At 31.7% G+C, this 23,437-nt stretch overlaps 2 protein-coding genes across 5 annotated transcripts; one reads left to right on the top strand and one right to left on the bottom strand.

Annotated features, from left to right (window-relative positions):
• Positions 1-2,038: 2,038 nt before the first annotated feature.
• Positions 2,039-17,259, bottom strand: LOC148618417 (COP9 signalosome complex subunit 3-like). The gene is made up of 15 exons (XM_088577310.1): positions 17,130-17,259; positions 16,178-16,307; positions 15,614-15,726; positions 15,394-15,443; positions 14,098-14,190; positions 13,593-13,667; positions 13,179-13,283; positions 11,772-11,861; positions 11,071-11,121; positions 8,882-8,983; positions 8,542-8,613; positions 7,832-7,918; positions 5,079-5,192; positions 4,829-4,909; positions 2,039-2,183 (listed from the first exon to the last, which is right to left on the bottom strand). The coding sequence occupies exons 1-15, from the start codon at positions 17,182-17,184 to the stop codon at positions 2,124-2,126; spliced, it is 1,278 nt and encodes a 425-aa protein (XP_088433436.1). The 5' UTR covers positions 17,185-17,259; the 3' UTR covers positions 2,039-2,123.
• Positions 17,260-17,387: 128 nt separating this feature from the next.
• LOC148618416 (5'(3')-deoxyribonucleotidase, mitochondrial-like) lies at positions 17,388-22,937 on the top strand. Of its 4 annotated transcripts, none has more exons than XM_088577313.1 (6): positions 17,388-17,450; positions 18,939-19,208; positions 19,467-19,567; positions 19,770-19,830; positions 21,042-21,156; positions 21,641-22,937. In XM_088577313.1, exons 2-6 carry the CDS (start codon positions 18,996-18,998, stop codon positions 21,784-21,786), a joined length of 636 nt encoding a protein of 211 aa, XP_088433439.1. In that variant the 5' UTR covers positions 17,388-17,450; positions 18,939-18,995; the 3' UTR covers positions 21,787-22,937. The 4 variants fall into 4 exon arrangements, with proteins under 4 accessions (XP_088433439.1, XP_088433438.1, XP_088433437.1 ...); XM_088577312.1 differs by having other exon boundaries at positions 17,396-17,475; XM_088577311.1 differs by having other exon boundaries at positions 17,398-17,831.
• The last annotated feature ends 500 nt before the right edge of the window (positions 22,938-23,437 follow it).

Raw genomic sequence — 23,437 nt, 5'->3', positions numbered from 1 at the left:
TTCAGACCTCTATGTTCTATTTTTAGTAACAGTTGCATGTTTTTTCACAAATCAGAATTCCCCAATGGTCATTTTGTGTGGGATACCCTAAGGAACTATGTCAACTTTCATTGAATTCTGTGCAATGGAATTTGAGAAGATTTTCGAAGTTTTACATGTGAAAAATGCCAAAAAAACTTGCAGGAGCTGAACCTCCAACATCAGTTGGCGAATTGTTGTAAAAATTTCGGCAAAGGTCGTTCTCTTGATCCTAAACAATATTACCCAATGCCAGAAATTTGCTATAGGCAACATTTTTGGGGTATTTTGAAAAAAACTGCCTTCAGACCTGCATGTTCTAGTTTTTAGTAACAGCAGCCGTGTTTTTTCATGAACCAAAAAATGTAATTATTGTTCACATTTCTATAACAATCATGCCAAGTTTACATCCTGTTGGTCTAGTAGTTTCAGAAAAGATTTTTGAAAATTTGTCTACGATAACAACGATGGATGCCAAGCGATGGCATAACCTCACTTGGCCTTTGGCAAGCTAAAAAATAAATGAGAAAACTTATATTTTCATTCAAATGTATTTTTACTATTTTAAAATACACCTCTCCCACATTCCTTCATTGTCAGTTGAAGAGAATCAGTGTGCAGATGGGAACTTTTAAAGTTAAAGAGTTAGACCCAACAGATATGAGGTTTATTAAACTTATTCTTAGTCTGTGTCTCAGTATGAAACTGAATAGTTTTTCTTGGGCAACATTTTCTTTCCATTAAATGCATACCATGAGGAAATGTGATAGGACAGTGGTTAGACATTATTGATTAAAATTTTTATGTTTTGAGAAAGGGAGGAATGTGTTAGGACACTATATGACTTTAAATTATATGTACTTAAGGGTACAAAAAACCAAAAAGGGAATCGGAACATATTATTAAAAATCAATTATCTATACAACAACAAAATGTCCAGTCAAATACACATGTATGCAAAAAATACCTTGTGGGAAAAACAAGTAAGAAACAAGTTAAAGGAAATGTTTTATACCTGTAGGCCAAATAAATTTTAAATACTTGTGAATTGAATGGGTCAATTAATCATGCCGTACTGCGGTAAACTGGACACTCACATATATTTAATGTTGATTATGTTGTGACCTAATATTGTTTTATATAATAGTATAAATATGAAAATGTTAAGTTATCTGGGATCCTCACTGAGATCCTCGCTTACACTCTCGTAACAAAAGTGGCAGTTGATTTTGTTCTTCTTGGAATTATAATTGGTACCAGATACTACCACAGAAATGAAAAAAAATACTCAAGAATGTTCCTACCAAATTTCCAATATCATCACTATTTAAAAAGAATATAGTATTTCTTTTAACTATTGCAAACAAAACTTTTGGGAAAAAAAAACTGCACTGTTGAAACTACAGGAAATGTGAAGACTGCAGGGAGGTAATTCATTTTGTATAAATAATGGTAATTTTATAATATGTTTACATACATGGTTCTAAAAATCTCAGACCTGTTAAATTGACAGTATTTGTCAAATTAGAAATTAATCTTAAGAAAATGATTGGTTGTTCATAAAATAGTTATAGATCAAAAACATGATTCATTTTCTAATCGTCAATCATCATCAATAACCCTATCAGCTGATTGCTTCTTAGAGATTGTTTACTTGTCATAAAGCATACCCTTACCTGTTTAGACAGCAATTAGCATTTTGTCATATTTATGACTCTTCTAATCAAAGAAATGTAATTGAACACAAATTTATAAGATAAGGAGTTATTTACTCAATTTGACAAAATAGGGTTTTAGGGAAAAATTTGACATGACAAATCGTGTTAGTGGGACAAATGGTCAAAATTGTGAAAACATGATTAAATCGTGGAAGTTGGCAGGTATGAAGTGCATTTAGATTACAATCAGTAGTATTCAGAACTAGAACACTGGAAATTTGGTGTTAATTCTATCACAATGAATTATCTATGGATTGCTTTATTTATCTTTTCTAGGGCCAGGAATGAAAAGATAAAATAGATTGTGTATATTAAACATGTATTACAGAAAGACAGTTATAATAAAATTTTTGAACATGAAGTCACAGTAGCACTAATGAATTAATGTCAATATCCTTGGATCTTAGATGAACTTCCTGGCATATCATCATCATGGCTTGATGAACTCTGTAAAAAAAGTTAAAAATTAGTGACAACTGGAAAATGTTTGACAGGGATTGTTTAATATACCATAAGCAGCCAGTAGAGGTTACATAACTTGTCGAAACTTTTGGAGTTTTTGATCCTTCAGGATCAAAATACCATATATTGCCGGTCCTTCACAGGAAGTTCCCTACTATTCTTCACTACACAAAAATTTAGTCCAAATGGAATTCCTTTCAAATCATTCAATGCTTCTTTCATAACCAGTAAATATGTTGCTGTTATTCAGGTCAATAATATTCTATTATTAACGCAAATAAAATTAGATCAAGTCTTTCAACAAAGACGCCTTTTTGGCCTTTAAAGATATTTAGTAATAAATTTGCATTTAGGGAATTTAGTAAATGCAGAAATGTGCCAAGAGGCATTCAATGTGATAAACATATTCCAAATAACTCACAGCCAAAATCTCCATCTTATCATTTGACAAAATTAATAAATAAGAAGTGAAGAGCAGTGATTTTAATAAAGTTAAATTGGCAGGAAAATTCAAATAAATGAAAAGTGTCTATTTTTTTTAAAATCTTATGTTCCTCGAGGGAATTATTCTAAGCTGAAATTGGCTTTATTTGAGTATAATGACAGTGTATGATAAATACTGTTAATAAATATTTTGTATGTAAATGCAAATTAATTTTTGGACAGGTTAAAAAAAAAAAATTGAAATAAAGGTGAAATGGAACAGAAATAGTAAATGTGTGTGAAGTTGGATACTGTTTAACTATTAATTACAGTTTATACTTCAGAAATTTGTAGTTGTTGTGTCCCTTTCTGTTCATTTTATGATTTTGAATTAAGTAATTGTTTGTAATTGTAAATTGATTGATTATTTAATTATTAGTCAATTTGGGGATTTTTATTCATTTTAATGTACATTTACTGAGGAGACTATTTTTGTCATGCAATAAATCCAGTGTTACGACTACACACACTAATGCAGGGGCTGCTCTGGCTTCCTAAATTCTGTCGCAAGAAAAATCGCCAGCTGCCATTTTTTGTCACCAGTTTTCAGAAATTAGAGCCAAAGGGTGCCAAAAAAATCATACTTTTGAAAAAAAAAAAAGGTATAAGTCCACTGATGAATTATTTTGGTCAATTCATCAAAATAACCTCTCCATTCATGACATACATGTACCCAAGATTCACTCTTGATGCATGTATAAAGCAGGTTTTTTTGCTCAAGTCTGTCACTTTCATATGCATAAAATAAAAAAGTACTACTCCAGAAACAGGTGTTTTACTTCTATCAAAGACTTTATTACTATTCTAATATAGTCAATGATTTTAAAACATGTTCACCTTTGTCCTTTATGGTCTAATTTATCTAATACAATTTTTTTTTTAACAAACTTGATTCTTTTTTTTTTTCAAGTGATAAAACTTCTATCAAACTACATTTTGTACCATGGACCATTAACTGTGTCCCTGTTTAATTATTTTCCTATCTGAATAGCATTTCTTTAATTAGATTTTGGGAATCCCCATTCTATTTGTTTACCCATTTTTCCCGCCAAAAAAGTCACATGGCAAAAGTGTAAACAAATGTCATCTATAGCCAGCACTCCACAGTATTGTAGAACTGCCTAATTTTGGTCTTGTAATCTGATGCTTTGTAACATTTATCACTTTAAAAAATTGTCAAGCATCTGTAAATCTATATATCTAGAAATAGCTCAAGCCAAGGCCATCAGGATGCAGTAAAAATTTTCTGGAAAAAAATTACCAACAGCATATAGGGTTACCATAGAAACCATGCAAAAATATGCGAAAATTTGCAAAAAAGTTCATAAAATCAGGTTTAAAAATATCAAATTTCCCGCAAAATATCTGAAATTTTTATTTCAAAATGTTTTATCAACAATAGATTCTTCATTTTTAATCACTATAGCAACCACCGGTTTCCATTTATGTCATTTTTCATCCCTAGCCAAAAGTGTGAAACTAAACTAAACTGTGGAGTGCTGGCTATATTCTTTTACCAATTCTTTCATTTCTACGTATTTAGTCACTTCCTGATGGGATAATCATTGTTAATTGGATTTAATTTATTTTTTTATTTGGTAAGTCTGTTTCTTAATGTATTACGTGGTAATACAGGGCTGTGAAACTTGTGTGTAGCCACATACACATGGCCTTAAATTAATTGTTTACCTTTGACCAGATGATGAGAGTTTTGATTGGCTCAATAATATATGCACATTTGATTGACACCTCCCATGAGGATATTGTCAGTCATGGTCGCCTGGTCTAATTACCTTTAATTGCCTTCAGTCGTAAATTGGTCATAGTCAATTAACTCTCACTAGGTGTCAACACAAAATTAGGAAATATCCGTTGCTGATAAGCTTCCTGTCAATTTTAATATACAAAACCTAGGCGGCAAAAAAATCGCCAACTGGCTATTTTTGTCGCCAGATAAAATAAAAAAATCACAAATTGCGACATTGGCGAAGCCCAGCGCGACCCCTGACTAATGGCATGTAATTAAAATCTCTAAAGATGACGGAGAAACATCACAATCACTCCTAATGTCTTGTCGGTTATTTTTGAATATCTTGTTATGTATGAGAGACGGGAAAATAACAGATAAAACAAAGATAACAGCATACCTTCTGTACAAATTGTGGATTAACAGCAATCTCTCTATCCATTTCTTTCAGCTTTTCATCTAAATGGATACATTTTTGCATCTACAAGGCAAAAATCATCAGTTTGAAGATGGTTATTATTAAAGAATCAACAAAAAGCAAGGTAATATATATAAATTGGATTTACAATATTAATTGATAAATGACAAGTTATTATAAAAGTCAAACCCACCAAAAACCTCTTGAGTAAAGAGGGAAAGATAGGTAATACCTCTTTATCTAACTGCTGTAACATGGCTGCACTTTTATATTGTTCTGGGTTGTCATGGAAACTAACCATTCCATCCTTTTGATTGATTGTAGCATATATTTCACCATCCTCTATCTTCAAATAAAAAGTTTTAAGCTATTAAGTAGCAGTCTTTGTAAGAATCATGCAAATTCTATAAATTGTGATACACCCTCAAAAATGGCTACACATTTTAATTTTTTGTTATTATATTGCTTTTTAGGTCTATATGATGAAATGTATAATTATTCCTTCCAATCTCTGCTCTTATGAGATAATCCACAATTGAAAATCCAACAGTTTCTGTTGTATTTTAGTGTGGTCTCACTAACCACTTCTAACGTTTCCATTACTTTACATGTTAAAAAAAGTAATTTTCAAAGTCTCACTGTGAATTCCCAGGACAAATGACATCTTAAAGCTGCATACCGTTGCGAAGCTTGGAAAATAAGGCTTCCAAAATCATTATGCTTATGGCACGATGATAGTAGAAATTCTTCACAAAATTTACTTGAATAAATAATACTGAAAATCCACATTTTTACCTGTTCTGCTAACTGACAGCATGGAGGCAAATTACTCACACATGTAAACAATATTCATACACTTTTGTAGTTAATTACATATATGATTTTAAAGTACACATTCTCAGCTTTATTTTGACTACTCTTAATCATAATACACACAAATAATGCACTTACAATGCATATGTCTAGGTTCAGTGTGTTTTTGGTACTACATAGTGAGGTGGCCATTTGACCCGGAAGTGGTTAGTGAGACCTGTCATTTACAGAGTTATCTCCCTTAATTTTGAATTCTACAGTACATTTTATATGAATTTTATCTCTCAAGAGCATGGGTTATATGAAAAACCACATGTTAATTTCTGTTAAATATAACATTATAAACAAATTATCAAAAATAAAAATGTTGGCTTTCCAACCATGTATCACATTTTACATGACTTAGCTGGAGAGCCACTTAACTTTATAATTACTTGTTGCACTGATTCATTAATGTTAAATCACTCTATTAAGATTTCCACAATTGAAAGAAACTTCATTATGCTTCTGTAAGTATTGTAAAAGACCCACGAGAAGTTCATGAACTAAATTGTTGTAGAAATTTAACATTCAAAGCACATAAAAAAGTAAAACATAATAAATTTAAGAATACTGAGGTATCCCATATGTAATGTTAACAAAAAGTCATTTTCTCATCATTGAACCAAAGTTGATATTGCACATCTTTATACTGCAATAAATTACTTATCAAAAACTTCATATTTAACTCATTAACGATGCATAGTTTTTTTTTTGTTTTTTTCTCTTAGATTTTGGACTCACAAATCCTGATTCTGAAAATCATTGATTTTACAAAATTATTTGATCTAACTTAGCTAAAAATTTAATAAAAAGATCTTCAGATGGTAATTTTTACTTGTAAAAAATTGGTTATTAAAGTGGTTGAGATTCTGAGCTCACAAAAAATGAGACAGACAGGTAGGTATTCAGTGAACAGTAAAGGGCATCAATGACATATCTGTTACCCCCTCCCTCCATCCCTGTTTTGAGGTGGACTCCCATATTTGAGCTCTGTTACCCATTGTGTGTCTCCTGTGTGGGAGACTAATATCTCCCACTTTGAAAGATTCCATATGCATAATATAGCTGCCATCAAAATTTGTCAAAAGATCATATGAAGATGAATACTTGCACACAACACGCCCTGAAATGTACATCCCTTCATGAAAAATCCTTTGAATGAAATTTTGTTACAGTTTCCACCTCTCTCTTTTTTGTTTAAATATCTTATTACTTAGCAGAACAAGAGGCTCCCAGGAGCCTGAATCACTCACCTGGTTAAAGTTGTCTTTCATGGGCAATAAATTTAACAAGAAGTTGTCCAATAATTCTGACTCATGAAGACTTTGGTAGGACTATCATATCAAAGGATCATTTCAGCGATAGAAAGTTTCTTTCTATCTATCATAGTTTTCAAGATATTGGTTGAAAACTGTAAAAATTCATCTTTCAAGGCAATAACTCTTACAAGGAGTCACCTGACAACTTTGATCCCTGAAGGCTTTTGAAGGCCTTATAATAAAGGTCATTTCAGTTATAGAAATAATTTTGCTCAACCTAACGGTTTTGGAGACATGTGAAAAACTTCTGTCTATTTTTAGTAATGGCGGCTATGTTTTTAGACCAATCAAAAATCCTCACATCAGTTCTATGCACGATACCCCAAGGAACATTCATACCAAGTTAGGTTCCAACTGGTCAAGTAGTGTCAGAGGAGATAATTTTTGAAAGAAAGAACATTCAAAATAGCAAAAAAATTTGAGAATTTGAGCAAAAGAATTTGGCTGAACCCAACGGTTTTGGAAATATATGCGAAAAACTGCTGTCTGGTCCCTATGTTCTATTTTCAGTAACAGCGGCCATGTTTTTCGACGGATCAAAAATCACCACTTCAGTTCTATGCACGATACCCCAAGGAACATTCATACCAATTGGTCAAGTAGTGTCAGAGAAGAAAAGTTTTGAAAAATTGTTAACGACGACAGACAACGACGACGGATGCCAAGTGATAGCAATAGCTCACATAGCTTTCAGCAAGGTGAGCTAAAAAAGTTCTTCACACAGTCTTCCACATAAAATAGTTGAAATGTTGGATATTTCCCACATACCCACTTTCAAAGGTTAACAGGAATGTGCGTAATTAACACTTACCATATGTAGAACATATTTTTCTGCTTCTTTTGGCCCAGACAGTTGTACTCTGCTTGCCATATCAGACAGGGAAAGTGTTAAAAATGTCTGAAATAGTTTTATTTAAGTTGTACAATTCACCTTTTACTGTATGTCATTCCAATCACTGACAATGAAATTTGTAATAGATGGTTACATTCTCAGTTATTTATTATGGAATACTGAATTATCAGTTCAGATTATTTTTTTTTACAATTTGTATTTCGGTATATCATATATTTAGATTAAAATATAACTTTTTGGTATATGCATTTTAAGTGTTTGTTTAAACATATTGTCTTCCCTACATTGCATACCCTATAGCACATCTCTAGACCTATATCACATACCCTGTATCACACCCCTAGACCTATATTGCATACCCTATATCACACCTGTAGACCTATATCGCACACCCTATATCACATCTCTAGACCTAAATCGCAAACCTGATATTGCACCCCTTCACAGACCATACTTGAAGTGTGGTTAAAATATATGATAAAATGAACATGACATGTTAAAATCTGTATCACACACTGTATTAACTCTCGACCTATATCATCCCGCGGGCTGGTGGGCCTTGTGGGATATAAGAGTCTTAGGTTTACACAGCATGTGATACAGATTTTGACACGTAATATTTAGTATATACCAAATCATTTCTTGAAACTATAAATAAATTTAATTACCTTAGTTAATCTCTGTATATTTTTCTTATATAATGATGTAATGCACTGCTTCACCAGACCCATGTTGTTATCCTAAAACAGTAAATAGTAAACATTAAGTACATTTTTCATTTGAGTAGCATTTTTAGTTCAACCTTATGGACCAACACTGAATAGTACATCCGAACTTAAGAAAAATACAGCATTGTTTTTTTTTTAATCTTTTTCTTACAATCTAGTATACATAACAATGGACAGGAATATGTTACACATGATATAACCCATCAAACTGAAGCTGCATGCCAAATTTCAGTTAGTTCCAATCTTTAAATAAACTGTTGGTTACTGAAGAGTTACCTACCCTGTTAAATGTTTCCTGGTGTTTCGTGACTGTATTCCGTAACTCAGATGGGTTGTTTGTGTTGTAGGATGCTGCCAGATCATGATATGGTTGACACAGAGGCTGAAAATTAGAAATGGAGTAACTAAAAAAAATTTAACAAATGTCAAGCAGTTAATACAATACCTATCAACTGCTTATTAATCATACATCTCATACAAAACATCTAAAGATACAATAGCTAGAGGAAAAGATGAAGCCAGAAGCTTGCCCTCAAAGAATAAAATGATTCACAGGGAGCAGCTTGTGGGACCACAGAGGCTAAATCCTGATTTGTTAGGGCACGTATGGATACACCATTCAAACTTGATAAAGCTTAGAAAAATTGATTGCAATAGGATAAAAATTTGATCAGAATCAAAGTGGCCCCTTTTTGACCCTTATTCCAAGTACATCTCCAAAATCAATTCCAACCTTTCTCTTGGAGTATGGCATTTGGTGGTACAATTTTAAAGAAATCCATCATATTTTACTAAAGTTACCATCCAGAAATAAAAAAAATGTTTCCGGCCCCTAATTCTTAATCAGCTCAAGTCACAACTCCCAAAATCAATCTTAGACTTCCTTTTGTATTATGCCACCATGTACATGGTGTAGTTCAATGTAAAAGAGACCTACTTTCTCTATCAAGTTACTGTCCAGACAAGAGGAAAATGTTTGTTTCTGGTCCCTTTTGGGTCTCTCATTCCTAAATGGTTCAAATTTTAACCCCAAAAATCAATAGCAGTATGGCCATAGTGGTATAAACTACAGTGGAACAATATCCAAGACATCCATAGGCTTTTACTGGAGTTTTATCATTCAATTCTTTGAAAAAATTGTTTGGCCTCTTTTTGAACCCCTATCCAAAGCGGTTGGGACCATAACCCCAAATAATCATTACCACTACCACTTTGGGTTTTTGAACAACCAACTAAGGTTGCACTATACAGATGAGATTGAGGTGCACTGTTTTGTACACAAAACTGACCCAGTCTAATTTTGTAAAACTTAAAAATAATAGATGAAACTTGTTGGAAATATTGGTTGTGAGTAGTAGAGCATTTGTACATAAATAAATGCAATACTTGTGAAGGTAAAGAGGAGTAAAATGCTTGCTTTAAGCTATCCGGAAAGATTCAAGTCCTCACCGCATTGGGTTCTCTTCCCTACACCAACTGCCCATTTTTCAAAAATGCAAAATTTCGCACGCACTTTGAGTTCAAATCATGAACATATGAGCAGAAAAAGGTACACTTTTTATTAGTTTTTTTTTTACAATAAAACCATGCCTGCTTACTTTTTATGGCAGTTTTAAAGTGCCTGATATTTTAGAAAAACTGTTTTTTGACAAAAAATTATGGGAAGGCACCCAAAACTTGTTATGAAAACTGATATATATTTTTATTATGTTACCATAGCTACAGATTTTCATGACCAAATAAAAAAGCATATCTATCTTTTTTCATATATCTCCATAATGTAAGGTTTTGAAAAATATATACTTTGTACAGGAAAAAGTTGTTAGATTTGCTTGTTTAAGTGTCTCAATATAGCTTTATTTCCACAAATTGTCAAAGTTATCTGCAGTGACCTATCTACATAGTGGAACCTAATATTCAAGTTATTGCTAGAAAACCAGGCATGAAAACCAAATGTCTATGAACTAAGATGACAACCATAATAGATGACAATGACAGACACTAACAGCACAGTTCCATTATACCAAGATGACAGACACTAACAGCACAGTTCCATTATACCAAGATGACAGACACTGACAGCACTGTTCCATTATACCAAGATGACAGGCACTGACAGCACTGTACCATTACACCACTGCAAGTTTTTTGCAGTCATATAAAAAGGCAGAAGTATATTTTTGCAGTTCTGTTAATAACATTTAAATGTTATTAAGCCATAACATATATGTTCACAGTTGTGAAGACACTAGTATATAAAATCAACAATATCTGCATGAATGGCCTTTCGACTCGTCTCAACATACCATATAAAAGGCATGTATCAATGATTTGACGCTTGTATATTCAGATGTCAGTTTCCAAGAGAATTACAGAAATAGATCATCAACAGATATCCAATGAACCAATCAAAACAAAATTATATCGACAAACAATGCCTTAAAATAAAATAGATATAGACAAACAAACCTTAATATATCTTGCTACAACAGGTGATGTATATTTTGGTAAATTAGGTACCTGAAACAAATATAAAAAACACTCTAACATGTTCTGGAATCATGCATCATAACATATATTTTATTTGAGTGATTTAGATTTGTTGTTAACTGTAATATCATATATTTTCATTACAAAATTACAAATTATTCTACTGTGAATTAACAAATGGTGTTTCAGTTTTCCTGTTGCTATTGTATCACTTAAGATATTCAGATTGGATAATAAGTATTGTTTCAGTGACAATCTACAGAAATAAAAATGTTGGACAATACCGGGCCATACCATGAGTAAATATTAAAGGGTGGCAAGGTGATTTTATTATAGGTGAACCACTCATCTGTGAAATTTACATTTCTGTTCAAAGACATCTTACAACACTTTCTTTTTACACATGGGTTGCAAGGTTTGAATTTTTCAGAATGTCCCTGGAGCAATGTATATTTTTAAGTTTAACAAACTCAATTGTATAGCTGAAGGAATACATTGACAACAGCTAAACTGAAACAACTATGGCCAACTCACAGTAAATTGTTTACATAATAGCAATGTAATCTTTCTACAACACACACACTGGACCAGAAGAAAAAAAACCTATTTGATTACAAATTGGTAGACATGTACAAAATGAGGTTATATGAAATCATACATCTTTCAATGAGTCAACTTACTTTTCCATGAACTATCATTGCCACTAGAATGTACTTTTTGTAAGCCTCCAACATAACGTGACTAACAGCCATACTGGGGGTTGTTATTGCCTGGATAAAAATCATCTCCATTCAATACTTTATTCAAAAGTAAGGTTATGTAATAGATACAGTAAAAGTTAAAACTATGGTTGGGCTGCTTAACTTCTGATAATCCTCAATTTAATGTATTTGAAAATGACCTTGTATCTTCTGTTTAAGTGTAATACTTTCTAGTACTTTACTTTCAAATTAGAATTCTTTGTTTTTGTTTTCACATCAATCATGGAAGACATTTCAATTTTAAAGTGTGGCATCATAGAAACTGTTGTGCAAAAGCAAGCCCACTTACAAGGAATCATTTGCTATTCAAAGCTACTTTTTATATTTTTATAAATATTAACTTGTGAACATTACCAAATGATTTAATGTTATATGATATGATCCCATAGGTTGAAACCCGAACAGTTGCTTTTAATACCAAAAGCCATCCCTCTTTTTGTGATTCAGGCACTTCCTGAAGTTATTGCCCCTTATCCCTAAACGATAATCCCATAATCATTCTCAGCTTGACCTTTGCTGTGTGAAAACTATATAGAACCATCTATTTATACTAAAGCCTTTGTACAGAAACTAATGTCTACAGAACAACAGTACCATAACTTATTTAGGCATCTCTTCAATTACTTTTACTGTTTCTTACTTTGCACTATAGTTTAGGATATATTAAGACTAATATCATCTCAAAATGAATTAGATTCAGACATTGAAAATTTTAGAACATTTTGTAGATGTACAAAGACTCTATAAAATATGAAGTTTTCATTTGTAAAATAACTAATTCTTTGCACTACAGTTTAGTATATATTAAGACTAACATCCTCTCAAAATGAATTAGATTCTGACATTGAAAATTTTAGAACATTTTGTAGATGTACAAAGACTCTATAAAATATGAAGTTTTCATTTGTAAAATAACTAATTCTTTGCACTACAGTTTAGGATATATTAAGACTAACATCCTCCCAAAATGAATTAGATTCTGACATTGAAAATTTTAGAACATTTTGTAGATGTACAAAGACTCTATAAAAAATTAAGTTCTCATTTGTAAAATAACTAATTCTTTGCACTATAGTTTAGGATATATTAAGACTAACATCCTCTCAAAATGAATTAGATTCAGACATTGAAAATTTTAGAACATTTTGTAGATGTACCAAGACTCTATAAAATATAAAGTTTTCGTTTATAAAATAATTAATTCTATCAGTACATAGACCTTTAAGAAAGATTGGTCAGGTGTTCAAAAAGAAAAATGAAAACAAAATGGTTGTCTCATGGAAAGTCTCCTAATAAACTTAGGCATATATTTAAGTTCCAGCTTACAATTTCATAAAAATAGAGTGCTCTATCATAATTCTTCAGTGCTGTGTAGATCATTCCTCCATAATAGTAGTATAACAACAATTCCTTGGCATCAAAGTGACCACCCTCAAAAAATAAAACAATTCAATGACATTTTAAAGTCTATCAATGTCAAACAAATATTTCTGAAAATGCATTGGTAATTATAATCTTATGTTAGAAAATACCGACTTCAAAACATTGATGTATTCAATGTATGAAAATGTCTTCATATTATTATCACTGAAAATGTTGAAAATGTAAAATTGTAATGATTTGTAATTTTTCAATTGCAAATATAGTCAATATAGGACATAAATCTAAAATAGAAACTAATTTATCATTTGAATTCAATAAATAAACAGAATAATTTCAATATTTACAGACCATGCTTACCTCTTTACTGATATCATTAATATCTACATCCAGGAATGGTAGGACAGGGGTCATGTTCTTTGACAATAAACATAACTATGGAAATATATAAAAAATATATTATAAGGTCTTAAAGATCAAATGTATAAACTGAATGAAAATATAGAAAATACCTTGTAAGGTCTAAAAGATAAAATGTATTAAGAGAACGAAAGTTTAATAAAATGCATAGTTTCACTAGATACTGGTATTCTAAATAAGAAATGTAACTGCTGGTGCAAATCTATATAAAATAATGCAAATTTATTCTTAGTAAAAATCAATTTGAAATTTACTTTTACATGTATCAGTTTTGGAGGTGGAGTCCTGCTATCTTCTCTTCAAGGACATATGGAAAACAGTATAGTTACTCTCGATAATTCATACGGGAGGGTTATGGTGCTTCATTAAAGAAAACCTGTGTTAAAAGGAAACTCATAACCAAAACTAGATAATAATCAAATATAGATATCTAAGGTCATCTTACCTGACACAGATCAGCATGAATAGATGTCAGTTGTGCTGGAAATAGTTGTATTTTGTTGATGGCATTTACTAATAGTCTAATTCCCCTCATTGGCTGAAATGAAGAAACAAAATACTCCTTATTAGTAAATAATAATTTTTCTGTAAAAAGTTTATTTTTCTTTTTGTTTTACTTACAATTTATTTTTTCAATACAAGTCACACATGACATAAAAGAGACAATGATAGAAATTCACTTGCATGGACTAATTACTTCAGCATGTAACCCAGAGTGGTTTTGAAAAATAATTATACATTGTAAAATAATTATACATTGAGAAATAATTATACATTGCAAAATAATACTGTACTGTTTAATAATACCATTTTTCAATCTTAATAAATAGTAGCCTGAATCACTCACCTGGTTGATTTTTTGCCTTTCAAAGGCAAGGAGTTGTCCAACAATTTTGACTCAAAAAGACTTAGGACTTATCATAAGGATCATTTCGTGAATTGCAAGTTTCTTTCTACCTATCATAGTTTTCAAGATGTTGGCTGAAAATTGCTAAAAACATCATATTTGCCTTTCAAGGGCAATTATTCTAAGAAGAAGTCATCCGACAACTTTGATCGCCTGCAAACTTATGCATTCCTTATCATAAGGATAATTTCTGACTTTTGAAGACTTTTGAAGGCCTTAAGATAAGGATAAATTCGGCAATTAAAAGAATTTGGCTAAACCTTACAGTTTTGGAGATATATGAGAAAAACTTCTCACTGACCCATTTGTTCTATTCTTAGTAACAGTGGCCATGTTTTTCAACAGATACACATCCCCATATCAGTTCTATGCAGAATACCCTAAGGAATATTCATACCAAGTTTGATTCTAATTGGTCAAATAATGTCAGAGGAAAAGATTTTTGAAAGAAAAAAACATAAAAAAGAGCAAATAAAGTTGAAAAAGGGCAACATGGCTTGACATATAAAAAAAATTAACTGCAGGTAGATTTCATCAATCTGAATATTTTTACCATATCAAAATTTGGCTAAAACTAAAGGTTATATGCAAAAAACTTCTGTCTGACCCCTATGTTTTATTATTAGTAACGGCAGTCATGTTTTTTGATGGATCAAATATCCCCACATCAGTTCTATGGGCAATACACTAAGAAACATTTACTAAGTTTGGCCCCAATTGGTCTGGTATTTTTTAAAGAAGGGTTTTGAAAAATTGTTAACAAAGAATACAACGATGATGGACGCCAAGTGAAGGCAATAGATCACATGACCTTTGGAAACTCCTTCCAATTACCTGCTTCTTGTCAACCAAATTCTGTGTAAATCTATGACATAAATCAGCAACTAAAAAATATAAAAAAATCTGGTTATAAGTTACTCCTCTGGAATTTCATTTAAGTTTATAGTTAAATAATAACAACACAAGATATGCATGGATCCTAAGGTAATTCTGAGTAACTTAATTAAAAGAACAGATAAAACAGTGCAAAAAGTTAACCTGAAGAGACACTTACAGCTATCAGTAGCATATCTGACATGTTCACCATTACAGCTATTTATAAATTCCTGGGTCTGTATAAATAATGTCTCAAAATCTGGTATATTTGTTAAACTGTATTTCACACATCTGCAAAATATTTGTACAATAAAATTTACATGGTGCATGCTAAATATCTGTGACAACTTACAAATAATCACTGTCATAAATCTTTACAGAGAAAGATGCAGGTGTTTGAATATAATCACAATTTGACAAAGATTTAACCTTTTATTCATATACATTTTTTTCAAAAGGGCAATGTAATGAATAACTGTCAACAATAAAAATTAGATTTTCAATAAAACACTTTGATAAATGCAACCCATTGAGGTTATTTCAAACAGACAGAAAAAATATATCAGTCCTTCTTACACTTCTGTTTTAGTATCAAAATTGAACAAACAAATCATCAAAAATGACAACACTGTCAAATATTTAACAAAATTAAAACAAAGTTTCATAGGAGTAGTTTTATAAATCATGTAATACTGTTAAAGATGGGAGACCTTCTGATATCTAATACATAAATTAAACTTACAATATTCCTAAAATTCCTAATGAGTGCTGCTGTATGTCAAGTGTTGCTAGTACATTATCAAGATGACTTGCATTTTTCGTCAGTGCATCTGCACTTTTGCCAATAAACTCACACAACTGGGAAAAGTTTCCTAAAAAATTAAAATCATCATACATTGAAAACCATTTCAATGTGCAGTAATAAATGAAGAAAATTAAAGGATGTTGCAGATTTACAAAACAAATAGGATTGATCGATTGGTTGATTGATTGTTGGTGTTTAACACCCAAGCAGCCATGTTTCAGATATATCCAGGCGATGAACATGAATTGAAAAATGGGATGGGACACAAGGATAATAGGGTAAACAAATTTTGATAGCCACTGGAAATAGGGAGAGGGAGTAGGGTCGGACATTTTAGCCTCCTCTGGCAGAGTGCAAAGGTTCCTAATCCTATTGTATACCACAACAGGGTTCTTTAAAATGCAAGATGCGTGGCATCTTTCCCAACACAGTGCATCACAATGGTTTGCGGGCAGTTTTTCCATATTATGGCCTGATAACCCAAGCGTATAGCATGCCAGGGGGACCCCATTCTACCACCTGAGGCACAAAACTTAGTTGCTGTGTGGGTCAGTTTCTGATACAATTTAACATAAACTCGATGTAGATTTTTCATACATCATTACATGTATCTAGCCTCTAGGGGATACTATGCCATAAAATTTGTCTAGATATACATTTTTGTCTGTAATGAGACGGAAATTAGTGGTGAAATTGAGCAAAATTTGTCGAAAGATCATGATGAACCTTAAACAACAAAAATTCAGATTTATTAAAGAAAAAGCACAAATGCTGCAAAACAGAATTTGCAGAAAAGAATAAGTTAAGAAGCAGAGGTCCTCTGCCATTAGTTTTAAATGATGTATTGTTTGATTTTACATATTTAACTCCAAGTATCGACTAAACAAACCTTGTGACGACAGATTTTGTACGGTATTCACGTATTGTTCTAAAACTGATGCCATGACAAAATTTTTTTACTCCAAAAATTGTTGCCGCATGCGTCATTAACAATATGAAAATACATCTTGACTCGCACACTGGCGTTAATTACAGATAAAAAAGTACAATGTTATCACAGTTTAAGTTTATCACGTTTGAATAAACTAAAGTAATTCAAAACATTACTCGTTCGAATATTTTTTTTTTGTAAATCGTAAGTGTCTGAAGTCAAGGTTAATATTTAGGACAAATAATGCAAGTTGTGCAAGGAGTGTGAATGTTATGCCGTGTATGCTCAGTCCTTTATAATTGATGTATTTGTATCAAACTTATTGTAAAATTGTCATTTTAGTGAATTGCTCTTCATACATAGACATTTCTATTTACTTTTATTTTTTATGTTTGTTTTAGCATTGTTGAATGTTGGAATGTTGGCTGTTGCTAGTAAACTGGCAATTGCAAGCTATCACCCAGTACAATACATACAGGTGTTGCAGTGGTTTAATGGCAGTAGTTGATGATGATTGGGGGGTTTTAACGGCCTTGAATACCAATACAGGTCTCTCACGGTCAGTGTTAGTGGGTTAATTGAACCAACTGGTGTTGTTGGCAGAGCCCAGTCTTTGGGATACCTGACCGAAGAACTCGGTTTAATCTAACCAAGTACAATGTATGTACATTTTAATCTTGGAACGTCTACAGTGAGGCCTCGAGGTTAAATACAAAGCTTTGCTAAATCTAATCATGGGTTAGATTTTCAATATTTGACCTGTAAAAGTAATTATTAAATGGCAATTTGATTACATTTATTTAGTGTCAGAAATCTAATCACTATCAAATTCAAAAGCTTGAATATCATGAATGTACATGTAGCATAGATCTACATTTGATCCTTCAGTGGTCATATCAAGCTGTGTTCATTGGAACATTCTATTATGAATTTTCTATGAATAATAGTTTGACCCAATAGGAAGATATGGATTGTTTATACGGCCATAAGGTTAAAGATGAAGGTCACTTTTGATGAAGATAATTTTCGTTAGACTAAAGATGTTTTACACTGTTTTTCTTTACATAAAATTGATTTACAGAAAGATTTTTCAAGGTAAGTATGACATTTATGAACTGGTGACCTGCTACATGTACACTTTGATCAATATAAGTTTTTAGTGACATCTGATGACCTGCTGGTTCATATAGCTACATGTACACTTTGATCAATATAAGTTTTTAGTGACATCTGATGACCTGCTGGTTCATATAGCTACATGTACACTTTGATCAATATAAGTTTTTAGTGACATCTGGTGACCTGCTGGTTCATATAGCTACATGTACACTTTGATCAATATAAGTTTTTAGTGACATCTGGTGACCTGCTGGTTCATATAGCTACATGTACACTGATCAATATAAGTTTTTAGTGACATCTGATGACCTGCTGGTTCATATAGCTACATGTACACTTTGATCAATATAAGTTTTTAGTGACATCTGATGACCTGCTGGTTCATATAGCTACATGTACACTTTGATCAATATAAGTTTTTAGTGACATCTGATGACCTGCTGGTTCATATAGCTACATGTACACTTTGATCAATATAAGTTTTTAGTGACATCTGATGACCTGCTGGTTCATATAGCTACATGTACACTTTGATCAATATAAGTTTTTAGTGACATCTGGTGACCTGCTGGTTCATATTTTGCCTTTCCTCTAAGTATCCTGAACTTTTGCTTTAATGTACTACATGCATGATATGATGTCTTGTAGAATGCAGAGAGATTCAATGTTTTATGGATGAATCAATACTAAAGAATTACCTGGAAAATGGCAACTAGAAAAGGAATCTCAAGTCTGGCTCAAAGGAAGTTATTAGTATTGGTGGACTTAGATGAAACAATTGCAGCATTTGAAAAACATTTCCTTAGGTTGTACAGGGAGAAGTATCCAAATGAACCATTTATTCCACTTGAAAAAAGAAGAACTTTTCATATATCTGAACAGTATGATAGGCTTAACTTCACTGAAGATAATATGCTAGTAAGTGACAGGAATTGAAAATAAAAAAAAAAATAACATATTTTTTAGTATTTCACTGTAGCTTCTTAACATGTTATTAATAGTGTTACTTATCCACCTTTTACTCTGCCTGCTCATCTATTTTTGAAGATTTTTCAATATGAATGACAGACCATAGAATATTGGTCTTTGATTTTTTTTTATATTTATATTTTGTATTAACTTCTGTAAGTATATCTTACTTTTAAAATTACAAAGAATCTTCATTATATTCTCTAGAATAAGATAAAACAGATCTACAGAGACCAGTATTTTTTCCGAGACCTGCCAGAAATTGAAGGAGGTTGTGAGGCAGTTAAAGAGATGGAAGAAATGGATGGGTTTGTAAATCATAGATTCTTCATTTTCTAGTAGTATTATTCAATGAAAACTTCAAGCCAGGTACAGTATAAGTTAATTGAAAATTTTGAAGAAAATTTGGCAGTATGTGGCTGAATTTTCATTCCACAATGTGAATGACTTCATCAATAGATAATGTGTTATCTACTACCATAACTTTGAAAGAGTTCTTTCCTATTGCAGGGTTGAAGTATTTTTATGCACCAGTCCTCTGTTTTATTACAAATACAGTGCCCCTGAAAAGGTAATGTTTAATTCATTTTAAACTTGTTGTAGATCTTTTTAAATTTGAAATAGAATTTGCTATTATTTTATTCTGAACTTCATTGTCAAGTTTTCATACTTCAGGATTTTCCTGGAATTTAATATGATAACTAAAGCAAATTTCAAGAATATTCAGAAACAATTTAGAATAGAATTTGGAAAACATGAAACTGTTATTGCTTAGTATATTATACTTGCTGTGTTTAACCATGTATATAATTTGAACTTTCCATGACATGTTTAAATTCTTAGAAAAAAAATATTTGTTATCATCTTGTGCCACCAAGGATCTTACCCTAGACACCTTTGTAAAAGAGTAGTTACAAAATTAGCTGGCTATTTAATCTTACTACTTACTATAAGGCATGTAGCCTGTCCTGTCACACTTCCCCTACATCAGGAGTCTTCATACCACGAACTACTCTTAATACAACTAGCTCACTGGATATCCAAACCATATGTTTATTTTAGTTGGGTGCTAAATGTTATTAGGGAACATGATTCACCTTACAAAAAGACACCTTACCTCACTGAGTATCAAATTGCAGACTTCTTAGTGCAAGTCCAGTTACAAACTGTTTGGTTAAATAATTAATCCTTTAACCAAGTAACTGCCTCCATGTTCTCAGGGTAGCATGCTAGCCTCAAAGTGTGGAAGGTTGTAGATTTGATCCAGACCAAGTTTCACCAATGACTTTAAAATTCGAAGTCACGGCTTCTCAACCAAACTTGTGGTATTTAAGGGAATAGAGTTATGACTGGTTGGCTCTCAGTCAGAATATGTGTCTGAGTGGAGTGGCATGCCTACCTGTCTGAAACGCGGAGCTGGATTTTTATTGTGCTAGCTCACAGAAGCAATAGCCTGCACAACAAAAATCCAGCTCAGCATGTCAGACTTGTACAAAGCAGGGTATGTTAGTTGGTCAATAGTTCTCATCCTGAAATGCATGAAATATCTGCCATAGGATGTTAAACCATTATCAATCTATCAATCTTTAACCAAGTTGATGAATAGGTGAAATATCACTACAACACCAGTATGCTGTCCTGCCACAAGTTTAACATCATTTCCTTAATGAGACTTAAGTCATGAAAACTCATACTTCAACTGTTTTGGTCAAAGTAAGATGAAGAATAGTTGTGCTCAAATGGTATTTAATAAGTGCTAACAACCTTTATTTCCTATTACAGTTTGAGTGGGTGGAGAAACATTTAGGACCAGCATGGATAAATAAATTGATTTTGACCAGGGATAAGACTATGGTACAAGGTCATATTCTGATAGATGATAAAGTTGATATAACAGGTTTGTATTAAAAGGTTCAATATTCATGCATTTGGGAGAATAGTCTTGAAGAGCAGCATACATAAGGTACATGTATATCGGGAAATATAATTCTTTTTAGTAAGATAAGAACTTTTTTACAATGAACATTCCACATTATATAATTCTGACACCTATAGGCTTTTATTATGTTTTTTTCTGAAGAACTTACTAGAATTATAGCACTACTTTCTAGCCATCATTTCATGACATCCTTGTGATCATTGTAGAATTAGGAAATATAAATATAGGTGGAAAATGTGTAATGTCATAAAGGAATGGTTTAATATTAAAGTACAGTGGAAATAAGAACTTATATAAATGTAAATTGATCTTCAATGTGTGTGGATTCAGTAATGTTAGCATCAGTGTGTAGATGTCTATGGTAGGTAGAATTATTAACTTGTATATGCTGAATCATTTTCCAAAGGAACTTTTTCTACAATGTTTCTCTTTGCAATTTTAGGGGCAATTGGGAATCCTTCTTGGGAACATGTTGTATTCACATCCCATTCTAATAAAAATATGAAGCTGAACGGTAAACTTCGCTTGGAGAACTGGACAGATGGCAAATGGAAAGAAATAATAGATGACATGAAGAAAAGACTCTAATGACAGTGTTTTGTAGTGATATTAAAGGTTTTATTTACAAATGAATATATAAGATATATTTATCATATGAAAGTGCACTAAGATGAAGCATGGTAGTTTTGTCAGTTTACGTTTTTCTAATCTGTCATAGAAAGAATTTTTTATTTACAGATATTTTAAACTCTGTACCTTTATGTAGAATTATCAAATTGTATTTCTTACATAATGATAAATTCTTCAGTCAGAAACATGCGGTTTATATGTTTTTCATGGTGGTCTAAAACTTATGACAATCATATGACAATCATTTGTTTTTCTGGTGTTTTCAAAATATGAAAAACATATGCTGCAATTTTTCATGTTTTTCATTTTTCAAGATCACTACTAGTACTAAATGACTCTTGTAAAATTAATTGAACTGGGTCCTTTAGTGAGTGCATCGTTACATTTAACTCTTTACCAAACTTAATTTCTATGTACTATAAAAATATCATGACAACTTATTGTTGCTCAATAGTATATTTTTTGCTCAGTAAGGCTCTTTTTACAATATCTTTTTCTTTTATATTCCCCCTACTCAGCATGTGGGTGGTATATTGGAATCACCTTGTCTATCAGTCCCTCCAAATGTCATTGCAATCTTCTTGGCTCTTAAAGAATGGACTGGTTTCAAATTTGGTGTGTTGCTTTATATAGATGGGACATACATTGTAAGCAATTTTGGTTGCTGTCTATTATCAACTTAATGTACGAGATGGGCATCCCTAACATAACAAGGTGTGCAACTTAATATATATTTTTTATATCTTTTTCAAGATGGATGTTAATAACTTTGTAAGATATATGTCCATGGGGTCAGATCAAACAATGATGGTTGTGGCATGGTTTATGTTACTGGTAATGTTAGAAATATTCATTGCATTGTCTGGTTTCAGGGAGCCTCAAGTTGTGTTGTGATTCATTAGAATCAATCTGTATGTACATTACACTCAGGGAATTTAAACAAGACTGAAATAGTTAGCATGATTTAAATTTTAAATGATTTTACATGTACTTCTTTTCACACATGTGAGATGTATGACAATTTTTCCTGTAATATTTAGGTTACTAGTCATTTGATCTGTTAGATCATAAACATTTAAAGATATATAAAATAAAACTTTAAATTCTTACACCTGTGTTTTTATTAATCAAAGCTGTAAATTTTGTAAAACATGGAAATCTAATTTTCTGTTATCCAAAGTATTTTGTGTTTTTCAAATCATTCTGTTGTAGAAACCATGTATAAGAAGTATCACCTATCTGTGGTGTATTTTCTGACAGATCAATTGTGATACATTTAAATGATGTTTCCCAACTTTATAATAAGTTACATGCAATGACCTCTCTTTTTGAAATCATTTGGAAATGATTTGCATGTTGATTATCAGTTCAGTTAAAAATGTGTGTCAGCAACCCTTATGTGAATTCCCTTGGGATGAATTACATTATTGATGTGATAATCAAAATTGAATTGCGTCGGCTATATTTTTAGTATTTGTTTATCTATAAACTTGATAAAAGAGTAGTGTTAGCACTGCAGTTAAAAACTTCTTTAAATGAACATGGAAGATTTAGCTGTACATTTACATTTAGATTTGTTGTCATATAATAATATCATGCCATTGTCATT

This window comes from Perna viridis, chromosome 4 (assembly GCF_037379345.1).
Source record: "Perna viridis isolate PV_CMFRI_1.1 ecotype Kerala chromosome 4, ASM3737934v1, whole genome shotgun sequence".
Classification (NCBI taxonomy): domain Eukaryota; kingdom Metazoa; phylum Mollusca; class Bivalvia; order Mytilida; family Mytilidae; genus Perna; species Perna viridis.
The sequence above is the reverse complement of the archived record's forward strand: the minus strand, read 5'-3'. Positions and strand labels throughout refer to the sequence as shown.